The sequence below is a fragment of the Oenanthe melanoleuca genome, chromosome 2 (genome assembly GCF_029582105.1).
Source record: "Oenanthe melanoleuca isolate GR-GAL-2019-014 chromosome 2, OMel1.0, whole genome shotgun sequence".
Lineage (NCBI taxonomy): Eukaryota > Metazoa > Chordata > Aves > Passeriformes > Muscicapidae > Oenanthe > Oenanthe melanoleuca.
The window spans coordinates 97,482,846-97,501,452 of NC_079335.1; the positions used below are offsets into that span (position 1 = coordinate 97,482,846).

Below are 18,607 nucleotides of genomic sequence, written 5' to 3' on the forward strand. Positions count from 1 at the left end.
TTTTTTTTTTTTATTTTTGACAAGGATTGAAGACTGTTATGTGGTGTATATGGAGGTCTTGGTAAGCTATTAATTACCATTTTCCAAGTGGTGTGTGATGGCTTCCATCTTCTTAACGTACTCCTATTCAGCAGAGGAAATCTTAGAAGTACTATTTATTCTAAAGTATCTCTTAAGGTGGGCTCTCTAACCATGCTACGTGTAGAAATGTTGTACTAAAACAAACCAGCACTTGTAGAGCAGCTTTGTTTCTACGCAACTGCTAGATCAAATGTAATGATCAAGTTGCACACAGCAGCTCTCCCTTACACTTGTGCTAGCATGCACATTTAACTGCAGTGCAGGCTCTGAAGCATGTAGGCTTGTAGTATTCTCTCTGTGCTTGTACAGCTGTGCCCACAAATGTATGTGGACATTTCTGCCCAGTAAAACCCAAGGAAATGTTCTTGAATGCCAGGATTAAACTTAGATAGCCGCAGCTCTAATAACTCACATGCAGCTCACACTGTAGTTCTAAATGCTGACAGTTGCTTTCCAACCCTACTGGAATATGCAACATCATTCTTCCATCTAAACTCAGTAATCAAAATGTGTTGGTGTATGAACTACATCATGTTGCTGTTTTCAGGATCCTAAGGAGAGATGGTATTAAGGTGCCAAGGCAAAAATTCAAGCCTAAAGATTTTATTGACTGGAAGTTAAATGTGTGATGCCTGTCATGCAAAAAGAATGCTGTGTCACTTGTGCCAACAGATAGGCTGTGTCTCCTTCCTCAGAATGCTTACTAATAAGGTGTTTACTGGACAACCAGTACCACCATATATGGCAAATGTTTCTCCAAGTTCTGCCTTTACAATGGCTGGAGATAATGGTGCACAGGTAGGACAGGGGAAAAATCGTTCTGTCAACCGCTTGACACGGGTACTGACAGGGAAGGCCACTGAAGGAATGCTAACTATGTATTTTGAAGAGGTTTTAATTTTGTGGAGGGCCCAGACAAAAATTATACCAGAAATCAGAGTAAGCAAGGCTGTCTGTAAGACTTAGTGATTTTTTGCATTGGGCTGAGAAGATATGAAGGATTTTGAAGATAACAGTGTTCCTCATTTTTAGATCTCATGAAAAAATACCATCCTAGTAAATAAGGTATTTCCTGGCTTTATTTCCTCACTGTGTGTGCATCTAAATTATCCTTGACTCTTTACCTGGCAAGATCTGTCTTTCCCCTACTGGCTTACACTTTTCCCCCCAGCAGGCTGAACAGCAGCCCAGCAGCAATCTCTAAGAAAACCACACCTGTATGGAAAGTATCTGAATTTCCTCTAAGCCTATCAAATGAATCCTAATCACTCTTATCTCACATGCTTTCCGAGCAGGTTCTTGCAGTTCCCTAACCTTTTAACTTTTGCATCTGTGCCTGGTTTTAATGTTACAACTTCTTTTGTGGTTCTCTTATGCCATGAACAGGACAAATCTATTTATTTTTATCTCTGGCAAGACTTGCATTCCTTCTACTTACTTATAAACTGCCAAAATGAACAATCTGTATCCAAAATGCCTCTGTACTCTGAGTATCTTTTTATTTTGTCCTACTTCCCAGGTACCCCACATACCTTTCCCAGCCTCACATGATGGATCCTTCATGTTACACTAAAATGAATGTTGTTCAGATGACCAGGTCTTTTCGGGTAGTCCAGATCTTGGTGCATTACCCTGTGTTTTCACCTTAAAATTTCTGGTGTTCACCAATATCATGCAAAAAGCTGTAGAGGCTCCTGTAGAGTGCTCAAAGACTGAACAGGAGTAGTGTGAGGTCTTTGGGACTGTTTTAGACTTCTGTTGGATCAAATTTCCTTATGGATATTCCCATTTCTTATGTGCCTTCCTTCTGGGGGAGTTCAATACGTCAATTTTAATTATTTTAATGCTAGACTGGATTCTTATAATTACTGCTGGCTATGTCTGTATCAGGAATAAGCATGAGTCTGCAAATGAAAATACCTGATGCTGGTGTTCCCACTATGGGTTCTGTGCTTGTGGTTGGTTTAGGTTAGCTCTTGCCTGCCCTCATGGACTTTCCCACCTCTGAGTTGTGGAGAGTGTTGAGCATTCACTGGTGGTGCAGCCTCTGGTGATCCATCTGAGAACTTCATGTCCAAGTCAAAGTGCAGTACATGGAGACAATCTGCTCCAAACCCACGCTCCTGGCTCTCACTCATTTAACATCATCAAAGTAAGAATCTGCACTAGTGCTGGTGCACAGATCAACACCTGTCAGACAGTCTGGGAGATTACTCTTGCTGTTAATGAACTTAATCCACATCTGGAGAAGGCACACAGGGATGTGGAAGATTTCTATCTCTTTGTTAGTTAATGGGAGAAGCTTACAATGCCAATCTTCAAAGCAGATACAGCTACAGATAGGAAAAAAGAAAACATTCCCTTTTCACTTGCCTCCAGTTTGATCTATAAGAGGTCTAATAACATGATGGCAGAACACATTTTGATTTAATGGATAATTTGGCTTACCCTGTTTAATGTAGTGATCAAATTAATAGCAGGATTGACTTTTTATTTGGTGTAGGGAGGGGTAAGAAAGGCAGGGCAAAGCCTCTATGATCTGCTGTGTACCAAAGATATGCAGAGTACTCTCAGAGAGCTCTGGAAATAGGGACTATGTATTTTAGCTGGTGGTATGCTATGCAAACACTTAGTGAAAACACTTAAACACCAAGAAAAGCAAATTACTCTGCCCTGGGGGAAGGGGGTTGGGGTGGTTAAATTCAACTGCTATTACTGCTGTGCAACTGTTAAAAAAGCCCCACTGCACCACAGCAGATGAAAGGATTCTGTCACTTACAGCATTCTAATACCAGAAAGGATCCCCGAAACACGCTAAAAGACAAATGTCAAAATACAGTACCTGGGGGTGCTTTTTCAATTTGCTCACAACAGGGAAAAAAAGAAGTAATGCTGAACTGATAACTTGAAATTTTACTAACATATTCCAATATTCTTGTATATCAGGTAGCTTTTCAGAAGTATACTCTCAAAACTTTCTATTCCTTACAATATACTGACTAGAAAAAAGTAAAACTGCATCTTCAAGAGGTTAGCTCCCACACTAGCCTGAAGATCATATAACTGCTCCTCCCAGAAACTGACATAATATAGCCTCTTTCTGCAACCTCCTCAGTTATGCAAAATCACAGCTCAAAATTGTAGACTGAATCACTAACAGCAGTACAGAGAAATAGAAAAATCCAGCTAAGTGCTTTTCTTCCCCCTCTCCCCTCCCACGTGCTTGACTATGCAAGCATTTCAGGGTAAGTATTCACACACATCACTTGTCCACTTCTGTTTCAGCAGCACTTGTACAGCTGGGAGCTGGACAAGCAGAGAGTTGCTTCTTACACAGTAGCTGTCTAGAGCTGATGAAGCCACCTTTCAGATCTGTGCCTAGAGCCTCCTCCTGGCTCCCAGAGCAACCACAAGCTGGACTGCGACCGAACCATCCTCGGAGCTGCTCCCAGGGCTGTGCTGCAGCCTGGGTAAGGCAGCACAGGCAAATGGGGGAAGCTGCTGTGGGACAGCAATGCTCACAGAGGGAGCTGGGCTGCTTAACAGACAAGATGCATTCACTGTGCTGGCTAAACTGGAGCAGGTATAAAAGAAAGGCCAAATGCCCCAACAGCCACCTTGCTTAGGGAGGGTGCGAGTGGGCTGTCTCTTTGTGTGAGGTCCAACTCTCAAGGTGCCTTAAGTGTAGTGAAAACAACCCCCAGCATCAGCTCTTCTTCCTGCTTGATTTTATGTTGTGGTCACAGCTGCAAAGATAAGGATGTTATTTTGCTCCTCTGGCATTGAGTCAAAACCCAGAAGTTTGTATTTGAAAAGTGGCCTGGAAAGTACTGTATTAACAGACATGCAAAGCCTCTGACTTCTGGGGAATAACCAGCTTTGAAGTGAAACATACTCAGCAATAATCCATGCAAACTTCATTAATTTCAGAACTGCAACAGCAAAGTACTACTTAGAAAAAGCTGTAAGATAGTAACGAAGGCTTTGGGGTTTATTTTTATTTTTAATCCCAAAAGCTCCTTATCTTCCTTCTCCATGTTTTTTTATTCAATTTACAGTAGTCTAAGTTAAAGCTCATCTAACAAAAAAATGACACACTATGTTTGGCTAACGTCTTCACCCCCCTCTTGGTGAGAATCCTTTCTTCCTTGGGGAGTAAATATAACAACTTTGCAATTGGTACGTTGCTTGTTTAAGATAACTTTCCTGTGCAGTTTGTGTTTAATGGAATTTGGCCGATCTGGGGTATTTCAGCTCTTAAATAACTGAGATAGTGAGAGCAGCAATTTTTGCCAAGTCTTAAATAGCAAAATGATCTCTAGGCAGAAAGGCAGTGTTTTGTTATCTGTCAACATGCATGCATCTTTACCACACCCCAGTCAAGTTTGAGAACCCTTGACACAGGCTACTGCACGATACGAAACACTGGTTTTCAAATTTGAGTCAAAGTTTAGACTCAAAACAAAGAGCAGTTGCAGTTTAACATTAGATTTAAGTGCAAGCCTGAGGAGCGGCTGCTGGAACAGGGCTGCTCATGCCACTTTTCCCATCCTTCTGCTGGGCTGTGCAGCTGCAGTGCATGCCATGTCCAGGAAGCCTTGATGCACTGGAAAAAGCAACTTTGAAAAAGCCAGCTGATCCCTAAGCCTGATGCAAGAGGTACAGCACGATGTTCAGCTGGGCGGTGGAACAGGGCCACCTTGCTGTGGCAGCCTGCTATTACTCCAGCCTTCCAGGCTGTACCAGGGATTTTTGAAATTTGTTTCAACACTTCAATTCATCAAAAACTGTCTCTAAAAGATGCAACCCAGGCCACTCTTCAAGTTACATGCTCTCTCCTTGCACTTAAAGAGTTTCATGTGAATGAGCAGAAAGGAACCAACTAGGCCGGAAAGCAGGAGCAACCAGCCTTACCAATAAGAAGAGACAAGGAAAATCTTGTTTGCTTAAGTGATCAGAGCAGACTAAAACAGAGAAGTTCCAATTTTTATACAGAAAGAAACACAGCAATCCCTTTCTTCGCAGCGTCTGAACATCTACCCTGCACAAGACAACCTGACTGCTTCACCAGCTGCACCTGAATAACAAAGTAAATCTGGCTGTAGATTCCTTACCACGTGGATGAGTCACTGCAAACAACTTGCTTTATGTTCGCCCTGTTATGAATAAACCCTTCAGAGAAAGTTTTACCCTGCTCCCTGCTCCTAGCTTGTGCGGAGCGGCTGCCCCGCTCCCCGCTCCTGTCCGCGCGGGACGACAGCCGATCCCGCTCCCCTTCCTGTCCCGAATGCTGATCCTGACCCCATTCCCGTTCCCGCGGGAAGCAGGGGGATGCTGCCCGTGGTTTCGGCCCCACTGGGATTCCGGGCAGGGCAAGTGGTTTCACGGGGACATCTCCCAGAGAAAGTTTTACCACATTTAAAGTTGTATGTTTTTATAAATGTTCCCGGTTGTCTGTAATGTTAACTGTTAATGTTAAGCTCTTGGCCTCACCCTGTTTTCGGCCCCAATTGTCCTATCCCATATCCCTTTCCCCTCGCGTCGGGTTAAAGCCCTCGCGGCCTCCCTAAAATGGCGCCTGTGACAGAGGAGGAGGAGTGACATCAGTGGGGTACATGCAAATGAAAGACTCAGAGAATGCTGGGACACCACTCAGCGCTGGAACCTCTAAAATAACGAACCCAAATAAAATCTAAGACTGAAAGTAGTGTTCCATAGCTGGGAAAAATAACGGCGAAGGCAAGGTCACCATCCGGAGCTCCACCGTGTCCTAACAGCATCCTACCATCAGGACCTCCCCTTACAAAAACAAGTCATAGCAGCTTTTCTAAGGATTTGTAAGAACGACGGACTCAGCTCTGTGTGAGAAGAGAGAACTGAACAAACGCTCGTCCTCCTCAGCGTCTCGTTTCGTTTCGGGAGGAGCAGCGGTGTGGGCAGCTCTTCGGGTTCCTTTCCCAAAGCTGATCTTTATTACAAGGCCTTTTAAAGGAGCAGGTCTCCTGGCCCATTTATTTCGGCCCTACCTCTTCACATTTCCTCTGGCTGTGCTCCTGCTGCCGAATTCTCCACAGTGCAGGGCACCCTGGGCCTGTTTTAAGCAACAAGAGATGTTTTCTGCTGCAGTTCTGATTATTCCCTGTGTATCAGGCTTTCTTTGTAGCTTGCCACACATACATTTGCCTCGCACTTCCTTCTGAAGGCGGCCGAGAGTTTTCTTAAGTGCAAATACCATTAACAGGGCGGGAGGAGAAATGTGTTCAGGCTCTCGGTGTCACTGAGCATAATGCCAGTGAGCGGTGACACCACCGCTGAGTGCCCTGCTTTGAGCCCCGCGTCCCCGCGGTCGCTGCGGAGCTGCTGTGCCCGGGGCCGCGAATGGTCTCCCCCGGTGCAAACCCCTTCCCGCGCCTCCCCCCGCCCCGCGGGGCCCCGGCCGCCCCCGCGGCCATTTCGCGCCGGGCAGCCGGCCGGGCGGGTCGGCGGGGCTGGCTCGGGTACGGCGCTGGCGGCGGGAGCGGCGGCGGGGCCCGCCCGCCCCGGCCGCGCCCCGGGCTCCCCGCCCGTCCCCACTCACGGCAGCCGCGGTCGGCGTCGGGCTCACGCGGGCGCCCTGGGGGCCGCCATTGCTGCGGTGCCGGCGGGGCGCGGCAGGGGGCGATGGCGGGAGCTCTGCGAACGGCGGAGCGGAGCGGAGCGTGTTACAGCACTTCCTGAGTCGGAAGGGACCCGCAGGGATCACGGAGTCCGACTCCTGGCCCTGCACGGGGCAGGCCCAAGAGTCCATGCACCTGAGAGCGTTGTCTGGACGCTTCTTGAACTGTGTCAGGCTTGGTGCTGAGACCACTTCTCTTGAGGAGCCTGTTTTAGTGCCCAACCAGCTCTGGGCGAAGAATTTTATCCTAATATCCAACCTAAACCTCCCCTGATACCACTCCAGGCCAGTCTCTCGAGTCGTGTCACCAGAGAAAAGAGATCAGTGCCTGTCCCTCCTCTTCATGAGAAAATTGTAGACTCTGATGAGTTCTCTCCTCAGTCTCCTCCATGTTGACAGACCAAGTGACCTCAGCCACTCCTTGCACGGCTTCCCCCCACGGCCCTTCGCCATCTTGGATGCCCTCCTTTGGACACTCTTTAATATCTTAATATTTTTCTTATATTGCGGTATCATGTCATGGCAACGCTGGGGCTGGCTGTGTCTCAAGCAGCATTTCTGAGGGACCCTCTTCTCCATGGCAGGGTTGAGTTTTTCATCGGTCTGTGCCTCCTCGGAGGTGCCAGAGGTCCGGCATCCATTGTGGGAAGCCTGTGAAGAGACAGGTGCGGTCCCCAGCCGGCATTGCTGCACAGGCTTCCTTCCCCACAACCCACATCCCCTCAGCTCCGTGCTGGTCACCCAGACTGCACCTGAACCTGCTGCCTGGAATCCACTCTCTTTTGTGGAGCTTTATTATTTTTCCAGGACAAGGGACACCATAAAACTACTCTTGCACAGTCAAATAAAACTGAAAAAAACAACAGTGTCTGTCTAGTAATCCCCAAAGAAAATTCTGGATCTAATTTGGCCATCTGATTCCACACAGTGATATTAATATTTAATTTAATCACTGCTGTCTTTAGTTCATCTTCTTCATTCCAGATTTATCCCTCTCCATTGTTCTGTGTAAGCTGGTGTTCCTGTTGGAGTTTATTTAAGAGAGCTGTTCAGCACTGTCCCTGAGCTCAGCACTTAGGCTGTGGTGTTTGTAAAGTGTGTGTGTTAGCAGTGCTGGATTACATGATCCCAAGCCTTGGCTCACAGCTTTGATTCATCTGAAATTAAATGATGAGTGTACCAATAACGTCAGAGTGTGTTCTGCTGCTGTTCCTTAGTATGTACTTCCTGGCTGAGCTGAGTCGGGAATTATTCTCAGTGTTGCTGAGCCAGTTTGTTCTGTTATACAAGTAGCTTCCAGCTTCTTATTTACACCTTTTGCCTTATTTACTTTTGCCTTACTGTTGCGATTTAGTGAAATACTACCTGCTATTTCATTCTCCAAAATAAAAATGTTTCTTCTGGTGGCAGGCTTCTAGCAGTTTCCACTCAACTTCTACCACCAGGAACTGATTACATCATTGCATTGCTTAATGGTTCCTGACAAAAAAATTGAAAAGTGAGAGGTTTCTACATGGTAGCTGAATTAATTAATATATCTGCTTGCTAGGACTTGTAACATTGCTGGAATTGTGGAATGTGAGAGTAGGGAGAAATATGGTATGGAAGGACAATCAGCAGAACAAAAGGACATGCAGACATGACCAAAAAAGAGACAATGCGAAATAGAGAACAAAAAAGGAGTGAATGGCCCAACATCTTCTTACACTCCTAAGCCCTGTTAAGAGACTGTTTTGTATGCAAAGCTGCAGGATTTTTTAATTCTTCCTATCATTCCACCTTTCCGCTACTGTTCCTTCTTTGTGGAAATCAGTTGCCTTTACTTTCAGGGTGGTCTGACTCCTACATATCCAATTACTCTCTGAAAAATCTATTTCATACATTTCAGACCTGAAGAAGGATTTTGTGCCAAAAACTTGTCTTCAGTTCCCAGCTGTGCCTCTGTTGGCCGACCTACTCTGCTGACCCTTTTTCCTGGTAATTTTGCAATGATGAAAGCTGTGCAATGCCCATCCAATATTGGTGAAGCTTTATTGGTACTGAAAGGTACTTATTATTTGTAGATACTCCCTCTGCTATTTCCACATGGAAAGAGACAGCCGGTGTAAGACACCAGTATTACTATGGCCATGCTGGGGGCTATTTGCTCTTGTTTTTTCCTGGGCTGGCATTTTTCCCTGCACGCTTGTCACCACCCTGGGGACCCAAGTCATGCTGTCCCTGCATGACTCATCTCACAGGCACAAGTGACTCTGGCCCCAGAACAGGAATGCCCCTGAGGGTGGCACCAGGCTGGCAGCATGTCCCCAGCCAGCTGTGCCTGGGAAGCTGCCTCAGCCGTGAGGGATGCAGAGCTGTGGGAGCCCACTGGCAGGGCCTCAGCACCCTCCTGCCCCGACAGCCATGCCAGGCCCTGCTTGCTGCCATGATGGTGGCACTCCAGGCCCCCAGTGTTCTCCAAGGGCTTCTCCTGGGGCACCTTCTTGCAGCCTTTCAGTCCCTGCAGAGGCCCACCAGAGACCTTAGAGGGACAGCATGAAGGGCAGTGGCTTCCCACTGGCAGAAGGCGGGCTTAGGCTGGAGATGTGGAAGAAATTCTGGCCTCTGTGTCTGGTGAGGCCCTGAGCCACAGTGCCCACAGAAGCTGTGGCTGCCCCATCCCTGGCAGTGTTCTGGGCCAGGTTGGATGGGGATTGGAGCAACCTGGCCTGGTGGAAGGTGTCCCTGCACCACTACCCTTGGCATCAGGTTTGCCAAGGTTAGACAGTATCTAAGGACCCTTCCAAGCCAAGCCATTCTGTGATTCTGGGATCAGAGGGGCCAGAAGCACCTGGGCTTAATTTCTAATTGGAACCAATTCAGCGCTGTAAGTTTGGCTGAGTTCAAGGAGACTCTTCAGGAGCCCAGATTCCCAGCGTGTGACATTTACCAATACTGTAGGTCTGGCTGAGATCAAGAAAGTCCTCCATGCTCCAGATTCTGCAAGATTGCATTTTATTGAAGCAACAGCAAAGCAGTTTCATGCTTGCCTGTCATACATATTCTAACTATGAAGCATTAATATGTGTCCCAACAGATAGTGACACTGTACATTGCCATATTTCTGTACAAAAATATTATATATGTGATATGCATTATATATATTGTTAAAATATATTTATGAAATAGAAAACTTTCTTGTCATAAATACAGTGTTAATTAATAACTACAGTGTTAATATTGCCACTATAGATAGTGACATGATATACAAACTAAATTTCTGTTGTTTTATTATCATATTTATTATGATGATTTTTCATTATATAACATTTTATGTATTTAATATACATTTAATTATAAATATATATTATTCTATGCAATTATTTAGGAATTATATATTATCGATTTTTATTTCACTTCCATTTTATTTATTAAATTGTTGTTTTGTATTAAATACAATATATGTATAATACATTTTTATAAATTTTTATAAATATATATAAAATTTTTATAAATATATATAAATTTTTATAAATATATATAAATAATAAAAATCTTGCCTCTCATAAATGCATTAACTACAGAATATTAATATGTCACAACAGGTACTGACATTATATATGTGCTATATATATTTTCACAAATGAATATGATAATTGATAAATTATCACTATAGTATATATCTATTAAAATCACATCTGTTAATAAAAATCTTTGCAGTTATATATATACACTAGAGATACAGGTACATATATCTATTTGTCTGTGTATCCCACTCGTTCCTGTCTTTGTCATGGCACTAAAAGCTGGTTCTCTGCCACCAGCTGCAAGCCCCGCAAAGCAGACATGTCCAGAGAGGGGCAGCAAGGCTGGTGAAGGACTTGGAACACAAGCCCTATGAGGAACAGCTGAGAGAGTTGGAGTTGCTCAGCCTGGAGAAAAGGAGACTCAGAGGCGACCTTATCACTCTCTACAACTGCCTGAAAGGTGGTTGTAGTCAGGTGGGAGTTGATCTCTTTTTCCAGGCAGTAACTGACAGAACGAGTGGACAGTCTTAAGCTGTGCCAAGGGAAATTTAGGTTGGATAGTAGGAAAAAGCTTTTTACTGAAGGAGTTGTAAAATACTGGAATTGTCTGCCTGGGGGAGGTTGTGGAGACACCATCCCTGGATGTGTTTAAAAAAAGATTGGATATGGCCCTCAGTGTCATGGTTTAGTTGAGGTGGTGTTAGAGCATGGGTTGGATTCAATGACCTTAAATCTAGGTCTCTTCCAACCTAGCGATTCTGTGATTCTCTGATTCTGTGATTCCATGCGCCCCACTAGAAGTGGCCATAGGCCAGCACTCTTGCCAGGCGATGGTGCAGATCGAGGTAGGCTTGCATCGCCAGGGCGTGGGTGGCTGGATCCTGAACCAGGCCATGGAAGAGGTTGGGGGGCTTAGCTCTTTTTACATCTTGGGGCAACCTGATCTCCTCTGGAAGCCTCTGGTTGCCCAAAATAAAATGCTCCAGGTGTTTCTCTTCCAGAGATAAGCGCAGCTGCTCCAGGGCATCCGACAGCTGAAGCAGGAAGTATCTCCTGTGCCATCGTGTCACCGGTATGGTGTTCAGCAGGCGCATGATGATGGTCTTGACAGAATGGATGGAAAAGTCCTTGCGTGCAAGAACACAGGCAAGGAGCTGCAGGCATCTGAGGTGTGAGCTGTCCTGGGGAACCCGCCTGGCCATGTACCTGAAGAACTTTGTCTCTGCTATGGCATAGGTCTCAGGCCACATTGTGCTTGGCGTCCGGGCCCCTCGGGTCCGGCTGGTGATAAAGATGTCTGAGGTGTGTCGCCGCACCCCAAACAGCACCTTGACCAGGAAACTTTCTTGGTCATTGTTCAGCCTCAGGTTACAGGAGCGTGTGGAGCCCAGCAGCACTAAATGCCAACTGCGTGACTGGGGCAAACGCCGCCAGCTTGCTCTCACCAGTGCGCAGAACCAGAGGACAGTTTTCTGCACATCGAGGTAGAAGCCGGTGCACAGGCTGTCTAGGAGGTTGGGCTGCCGAGTCCTCCTCCTAACCACGTCAGTGTGGTGCAGGAAGCACAGAGGGTTCGCACCCTGATGATGCCGCGGGCAGCTGCACTCCAGCTCCACGCGGACACGGAAGTTCCTGCCGGGCTTTTGCTGGTCAGTATCACGCTCCACGTGGAAGGTGTGGCCTAGAGGAGGAGTCAGGGGTATGAGTACACGGTACACAACTTCCTCCTCACGAGAAGTCCAACCTTCGAAGGCACTGCCAAAACCAATGGCTTGTTGCAGCACCGGGTAAAAAGTCCCAGTCAAGGCACGCCCAATGACACTTGTGAAGTTGTCTATCAGGGCCATTGTCCTGTTGCAGCCAGTCTGCAGGTCCTGTACAGGCCACTGTATGCGCTCATCTAGAAGCCATCTCAGATCATATGACCATGTCTCTTCCTCTTCCTCTTCCTCATCTTCCTTTTCCTTTTCCTCCTCGTCAGTGCTTTCTGCCTCATGGCTTCTTTTCCTCCTCATAAACCATGCAGCCAAGAGAAGAACCAAGAACCCAGCAAATGGCCAGACCTGCCACGGCTGCAAGGCAGGCCAGAGCAGGTGTCCCCAGGATGTGCTACTCTGCGTCAGCACGAGCTGCTCCACCTCCCACTCTAGCTGAATCTTCTTCTGTTCCTGGAACTTCGCACGTTCCTCCATTCGCAGATGCGTCACCTCATCCAAACCATCGCCCACGTGCTGCGGGTACTGGATTACGCTTTGCAAGAGCAAGAACCAGAATACCCAGGAATCCATGGTCTGCAGAAGGATGGAGAGAAGGCCTTGAGAGGGACACAGAAGGAGGCAGCTGGCAGTGTGGGCAGCAGGGATGGAAATCCTAGGGATCTGGGTGCAGGAAGGACAGGGCCCAAGACAGGAGGGCAGGAAGGCCTTTCCCACTGCCCCAGCAGCAGCAGCAGCACCGTGCCCTGGCCTAGGCTCTGCCTTGAGGGGCTGTCCTTGCATGCAGTACCCAGCCTTGTGAGCAGTGTTTCTGCCCCAGCCCTTGTCCTCAGCGCGGCCCTCCCACCACATGTGCACTCACCACTTGCCGAAGCAATACAGGGCCAGCATTACCTGCTGGGGCCTTTTATAGCTGCCCCCATTGTGACATGGCTCCCCTGATGTCACAGGTGCCACAGCGTATCACAACCCAGCCAACTCCACTCTTTGTCCCCACCCCAGCTCAGCCACTCAGAGTGGCCCTGGTGTACTGGTTAAGGCTGCTTTCGATTGAATCTTCTCCAAAGAACTTCCCTTGGTCTTTCTTATCAGCTGCCTCCATTGGCAATCTCATAAATATCCATGTTGGAAGGCACCCTTAGGGATCATTGAGTCTAAGCTTTGACTCCACACTGGTTGAGCTACACTTACATTTCTGTGTCATTGAGGTTGAAAAAGTCCCTGAAGATCACACAGTGCAACTGCAAACTTAACATTGCTTATTCCACCAATCAGTCAGGTCCTCAAATGCCACATGCACATGACTTTTAAACCTTTCTGAGGGTAGTGACTCAGACATTGCCATAGGCAGCCTGTTCCCAAGCTTGATACCCTTTTTGTTGAAGAATTATTTCCTAGAGATCCAATCTAAACCTTCTGTGGTGCAATTTGAGGTAATATTCTCTGGTAGTGTTGTTTGTTCCCTGAACTAATATAATGATCCTCATTTAGCTCCAAAACCTCCCTCCAGGGACCATCCACAGATGGCTGCAGATGGCTGGGCTGTGAAACCAGCTCCTTCCAGAGAAGAGAAAGGTGCAGCTTTTACACTGTGGTTCTCGTGATCGAGTGGGACAGAATGGGTTGTCAGTGGGCAGAAGAGATTCACGCTGCCAGGAAGCATTTTCATGTGAGAAGAACCTTTCTGCCAAGTCCATCCACTTCCAAGCAGAAGGAAAAATCAGAATTCTCCTGGTAGAAAATGTGAAGGTTTGGAGTGAAAGTCGGTGCTGGAATATGCCAGGATATTCGCAAGGATTTTGCTAACCTGAAGGCCAGACTGTGAAGATGAGATTCAGGCAGCCAGGAAATGCTTTCTTGCTCTGGGGCCTTCCATGGCACTGGCAGCACAATTGAAAGCCCTTCCTTGGCCTTTGCCTTCAGCAACGCCCCAGTTTGGGCAAAGCCTGAATTCCCTAAGAAAGCAGCTCAGATTTACACTGGCCGCCCTGAAGGATGCCAGAGGACAGAAAAGCTCAACAAGATGCTAGTGCAATACAGCTTAGGCTACAGCTTTCTGCCCTGGTATCTCTGGAGCCTTGGAGGGGAAGGCTGCATGGCTTGGGGTGGTTTTCACCAGCTCTTCTGCTAACAGCCCTGGGCACGCCAAGGCTGTTTGGTCTCAGACCAGGCAAGAGCATAAAGAAGCCCTTGCCTGGCTTCTTGATCCCTGAGATTAGCAAGATGAGGACTGTGCAGAGAAGAGGCCATCAGCACTGCACAGCAGCTTCTCTCAGCCATAAATCGCAGAAAATTCAAACACTCAAGTTATGGTTTGGAGTTTGTGTTGTGTTTGTTTGGAGCCTTCTCTCGCACAGAAAAACCTGTGAAATTTTCTGTGTTGCACACCTGGATTTGAATGGTCCACTCTCAGTGCTGCCTAGATCAAACTCAAAATTGTGCCTTTGCCTCTCTCTTTCCTCTGTTATGATGTGTCGTTTCAAGGGGTTTATGGGTAACACCAATCCTCATTTCTCATCTTGTGCTCAGGAGTTGGGAGAGCCACTGATCCCCCTCCTCCACCCCAGCTTGACCCTAAAAAGTTTCTGCAGTAGGGTAATATGGCATGTTGCCAATGGCTCAGCTGCCAGCACTTATGCAAGAGCCCAAATCTCATTCTACCACTGCAGCAAACTCCCTGTCCCCCATCTTTTCCAGGTCTAGAGCTCACTTAAATGTTGGGGTTTTTATCTAGCTGCCTGAATAAATAAACAATCCTATGGCAAAGGGAGCTTGAGGCTCTCATTTAGGGATCAAACAGCAGGCAGGGACAGTACTGGTTTAAGCTAACCTAACTACTGGTGTCATGGAAAGAAGCAGTTGTGCCATCCTGTTTGGCTACATGTTGTGCCACTTCCATTGGTTTTGGGATCTGATTCATTTGGAAAGAAGATGGGATTTTCTTCTTTTACTTTTTTTTTTACAAGATTAATTGTGAGAGTGAACAGGTCTCATATCCTATAGATTGAGTGTCTGTACAAATAGGAGCATGGTTACTGAATCTAAGGGCTCTGAGTTACATCTGCCTCTAATCACTCCCAAATGCATTCTGTCGTATGTTCTGCTATGCATTACGGTTTCCTATCACATGCTAATTGATTAATTACTTTGTGCTAAGCATATAGTCACATGCCAGTCATTAACTGTCCCATACGTTGAACTCATGATATATATGTTTAAATATTGTATTACCTGGTTTGCCAATCCTCCTTTATGTAATACCACACATATGTTGAAGACCTTCAGACTTTAGACTTCCTGCTCATTAGTTTTGGGTATGATTTTTCAGTTACTTTTTGGAGCTCCTCCTTATTTCATTTGTGTAACAACTGAAATTAAAGCTGCTGAGGCATAATTAGTGCTTTAGCCTGCGGTAATATGATGTGTTTGAAAGGGGATGGAAGGAGTTTTGAAACATCTTATAACTTACTTGAAACAACCAGCATAGTAATGTCATCACAAACCCTATGTACAATTGAAGTTATGTTAGACCATGGAAGCTTTGCAATAGTTATAACTTTATAACTGGCTCAGAAAATGTGACTCTGGCAAACAAAATACAGCTGGGGGGAGGCTGAGTTCCTGTAATCTTTCTAATGAGGAAGTTCACGGGTCACAAGTAAGAAACTATGGAAGGGTATGTCACTCTCCAAATCCCAACCTGAAGAATTTTAGAATAAAGACTTTATAGAATCCAGAGATGCACTGGCTTTTTAATTTTTGTAGGAAGATGAGCTTCTTTTGGTATGATACTTTACACAGCACACTCCAAGATTTACCAGAAAGAGGTTGACTTGAGCACACTTGTGTGCAAAACAAAAAAATGTTCTCTCAGAGGTATTTTTACTATATGTTTAAGATGACAGGGTACAGAATTTTATCATTTGTACCTGTAGTCCCAAAGTAAAACAGTTTAGGTTCTACTGTATGAATGCCCATCGTCAGCATGGTGTAGAAAGATTTGTGGAATTCAGGCAACCCTCATTTCATACATTGTTCATTGCAGGAACTACTGGCCTGGAGGGAAATAGCTGTACCCTCACAGGCTTTTATCTTCCAAGCCCCAAAAAGAGCAGCTGAAAGTCCTGTTGCATGTAGATAAGAAATGGCAAGTAAAGAGGCTGGAAGTAAGATCTGGGTAAAAGGTGTCTCTCCTAGGAAAAAGTAATGCTTATGCACACTATGTTGTCTGCCAGGAAGAAATCCCAGTAGAAAAGGAGGCAAATAGTCTTGAGTAAGAGCTTGTTGAACACCTGGGCTGTCCTAGCAGCTGCTCTCTACATGCCTCCTGCTTGGGCAGGATTTCTTTCCCACCTGGCACTCTTGAAATTCCCAATTTCCTGAGCACAGATTCATCCTGCAATGTAAACCCTATGGCTGCAGCTAGGCAGACACAAGCACTGCTGATGTACCAGCGTCTGCAAACCATTGCACAGGTGGGCTCTGGGAGTGACTGGCTGGGGTTGTTGCCCCTAACACGGGCTCCTTCCCTGGTGTGCAATGCCAATTCACACACAGAGGAGAGGAATCTCTATTTCTTTAATCTAGTTTGTTCAAAGTAAGGAGCTAGGTGGTAACCCACAAAATGCTAGTTATCAAAATCATCAAAACTTTTTTTGTATGTTTTAGCAAACAAAAGTATCAGTAATCATTGGCTACAAGTTGCATAGTTCTCTCATTAATTAGTATTATATCTTCTTAGCTCAATTTGGTCAGAGCATGGTGCTAATAACACCAAGGTTGTAGGCTCAATCCACATATGTGTGACTCACTTCAGACTGGGATCTCTTAATCCTTGTGGGTCCCTTCCAGCTCGGAATATTCTGTAATTGAAGTGGTTAGCTGATTCTCTCACTTGTGTTAATTACTCCACATGTTCAGTCTCCTCCTCCTCTTGAGTCAGTGGGTTTCTAGACTTAGTGGGCTGTGAGTTTTCACTCTCTCCCTGCCAAAATCACCTTTCCCCCAGTTGGCACTTTAGACTCATGAGCTGCCTCTGTTTATTCCTCCTTCTGGCCCTATCTTGGGCATTCTGCCGAGCATCCTTGTGGTTTGTTAGCTCAGCATTTTATTGTGGCCAATTTCAATACACAGATAATCCTAAATTCCTTTTTCCCTATTCTTTCTCAACGGCTGCAACTACTGAGGCAGGGTTTATTGATACGTAGTTTGGAAACTCTACGTCGGGGGGGGTGGGGAGGTCTTGCCCAGGTTCCCGGGGAGGTGCCAGCCCCTGGCCAGCCACGTGCAGCTTTCCGGGCGCTTCCTGGGCGCTTTCTCCCGGTCTCAGCGGCTGCACCAGCTGCTCTGGGCTGGGCCCGCCCCTGCAGCCCTTATTGGATTCCCGGCCGAGGGGGTGTTCCCGCCGGGCGCACGGGGCGTGCGGGCGGGGAAATGCCGCGGCTGCGGAGCGTTGTGTAAGGAGGAGCTGCGGGCAGCGGAAGATCATTAGACGGGACCACGTTTCTCCTCCGCGAGCCGAAGAGGTTAGTGGCTACGACTTAATCCCTGCTAGCTGTGATTAGGGTTTGGAAGAGGGCTTTCGTTTTCTGTTCTTCGCCTCCCCAGGACTGCTCGCCACCGGCGTTTCCCCCTCGGTTGTGGAGGATTGGGGGCGTCCTGCAAGTCACGTTGTCCCAGCTGCTCCAGAGGCACCCTCCACGCCAAGGGGACGGGCCACCACCTGGGGAGGGGGAAGCAGAGGGAAAGGAAAAAAAGGAAAAGCCCTTTGTTTGGAATAATGTCCAGGTTGCAGTGAAGCAGAGTACTAGCCTGTAAATGATGCGGAATTGGCCAAGTAGCATCTTCGAGTGGCCAGGGCTCTGCATCGTCAGAGGTCATATAAAACGTGTACTACAAACTGGACTTCTTTTAGAAGTGCTGAGCTTCCTTCCAAGCCTGTGAAAATCCATGTTTACTGTAGCCATTTGACGCTCCCTTCTGAAACACCAGACCATCAAGCAGGCTGTTCCTCAGTTTACCTATGTGTAAAGTGAGAATGAGAATATTTTCCTTTTGCCAGGGGTCGTGGTGGGGCCATATTTCAGACAGCTTTTGGTGGGAGAAAGGTGATTTTTATGTTCTCAGATATGGTACAAAATCCGTGTATAAAACACATTAACACCTAATTACTTTATGTTCTAGTCAGAGCTATCACCTCTAGGTAAAAAAAGGAAAAAAAAATGCATCAAGGCTCAATCTACACACAGTGAAAAGACAAGCTCAGCTTTTATATAACTCCTGGCATCCTGCTGAACTTTTGTGTGGGAGCTTGTTGAAAAACCCCAAACAACCAGTGTTAATTAGGGCAACAGTCTGATGAACTGATTTTGTGTGAAACCATTTTTTCCAATTCCTTGCATTGATTTGCCGAATTAATTTTTGTGGAATAAAGGTAGTGTTTCAGCTATTTGATCTATGGTTGCAGATGTCAACACAGAATGACATTATGCCAAAAATCAATAACACAGTGTTTGAACATCTTCCTGTCATTTGTGTCGATAAATAAGAAAATGAAGACAAATATGTTTCAATAATGTAAATCCAACTTGAAGTTTAATCTTCATCATATAAAGACCAATGGTTTAATAAATTATTAATTATATAAATGA

General features: G+C 46.2%; 3 protein-coding genes across 4 annotated transcripts in view; 1 reads left to right on the forward strand and 2 right to left on the reverse strand.

Annotated features, from left to right (window-relative positions):
• LOC130249726 (cytochrome c oxidase assembly factor 1 homolog) overlaps nucleotides 1-6,796 on the reverse strand; it is a 52,708-nt gene extending 45,912 nt beyond the window's left edge. The window contains exon 1 of one of the 2 annotated variants that reach the window (XM_056484773.1): nucleotides 6,659-6,796. The gene's annotated coding sequence lies outside the window, so the exon portion shown is untranslated. The remainder of the gene's footprint in view (nucleotides 1-6,658) is intronic. The other variant, XM_056484772.1, reaches the window with a different exon arrangement.
• Nucleotides 6,797-11,036: 4,240 nt separating this feature from the next.
• Nucleotides 11,037-12,530, reverse strand: LOC130248869 (inositol 1,4,5-trisphosphate receptor-interacting protein-like 1). Its single transcript, XM_056482901.1, has one exon. The coding sequence runs from the start codon at nucleotides 12,528-12,530 to the stop codon at nucleotides 11,037-11,039; it is 1,494 nt and encodes a 497-aa protein (XP_056338876.1).
• Nucleotides 12,531-17,360: 4,830 nt separating this feature from the next.
• The window catches only part of BLVRA (biliverdin reductase A), a 29,389-nt gene continuing 28,142 nt past the window's right edge, over nucleotides 17,361-18,607 (forward strand). Inside the window, exon 1 of the mRNA XM_056484309.1 lies at nucleotides 17,361-17,482. The gene's annotated coding sequence lies outside the window, so the exon portion shown is untranslated. The remainder of the gene's footprint in view (nucleotides 17,483-18,607) is intronic.

Coding starts and splice junctions, on each gene's coding strand:
- LOC130248869 (XM_056482901.1), bottom strand. CDS start 12,530: ATGGATTCCTGGGTATTCTGGTTCTTGCTCTTGCAAAGCGTAATCCAG.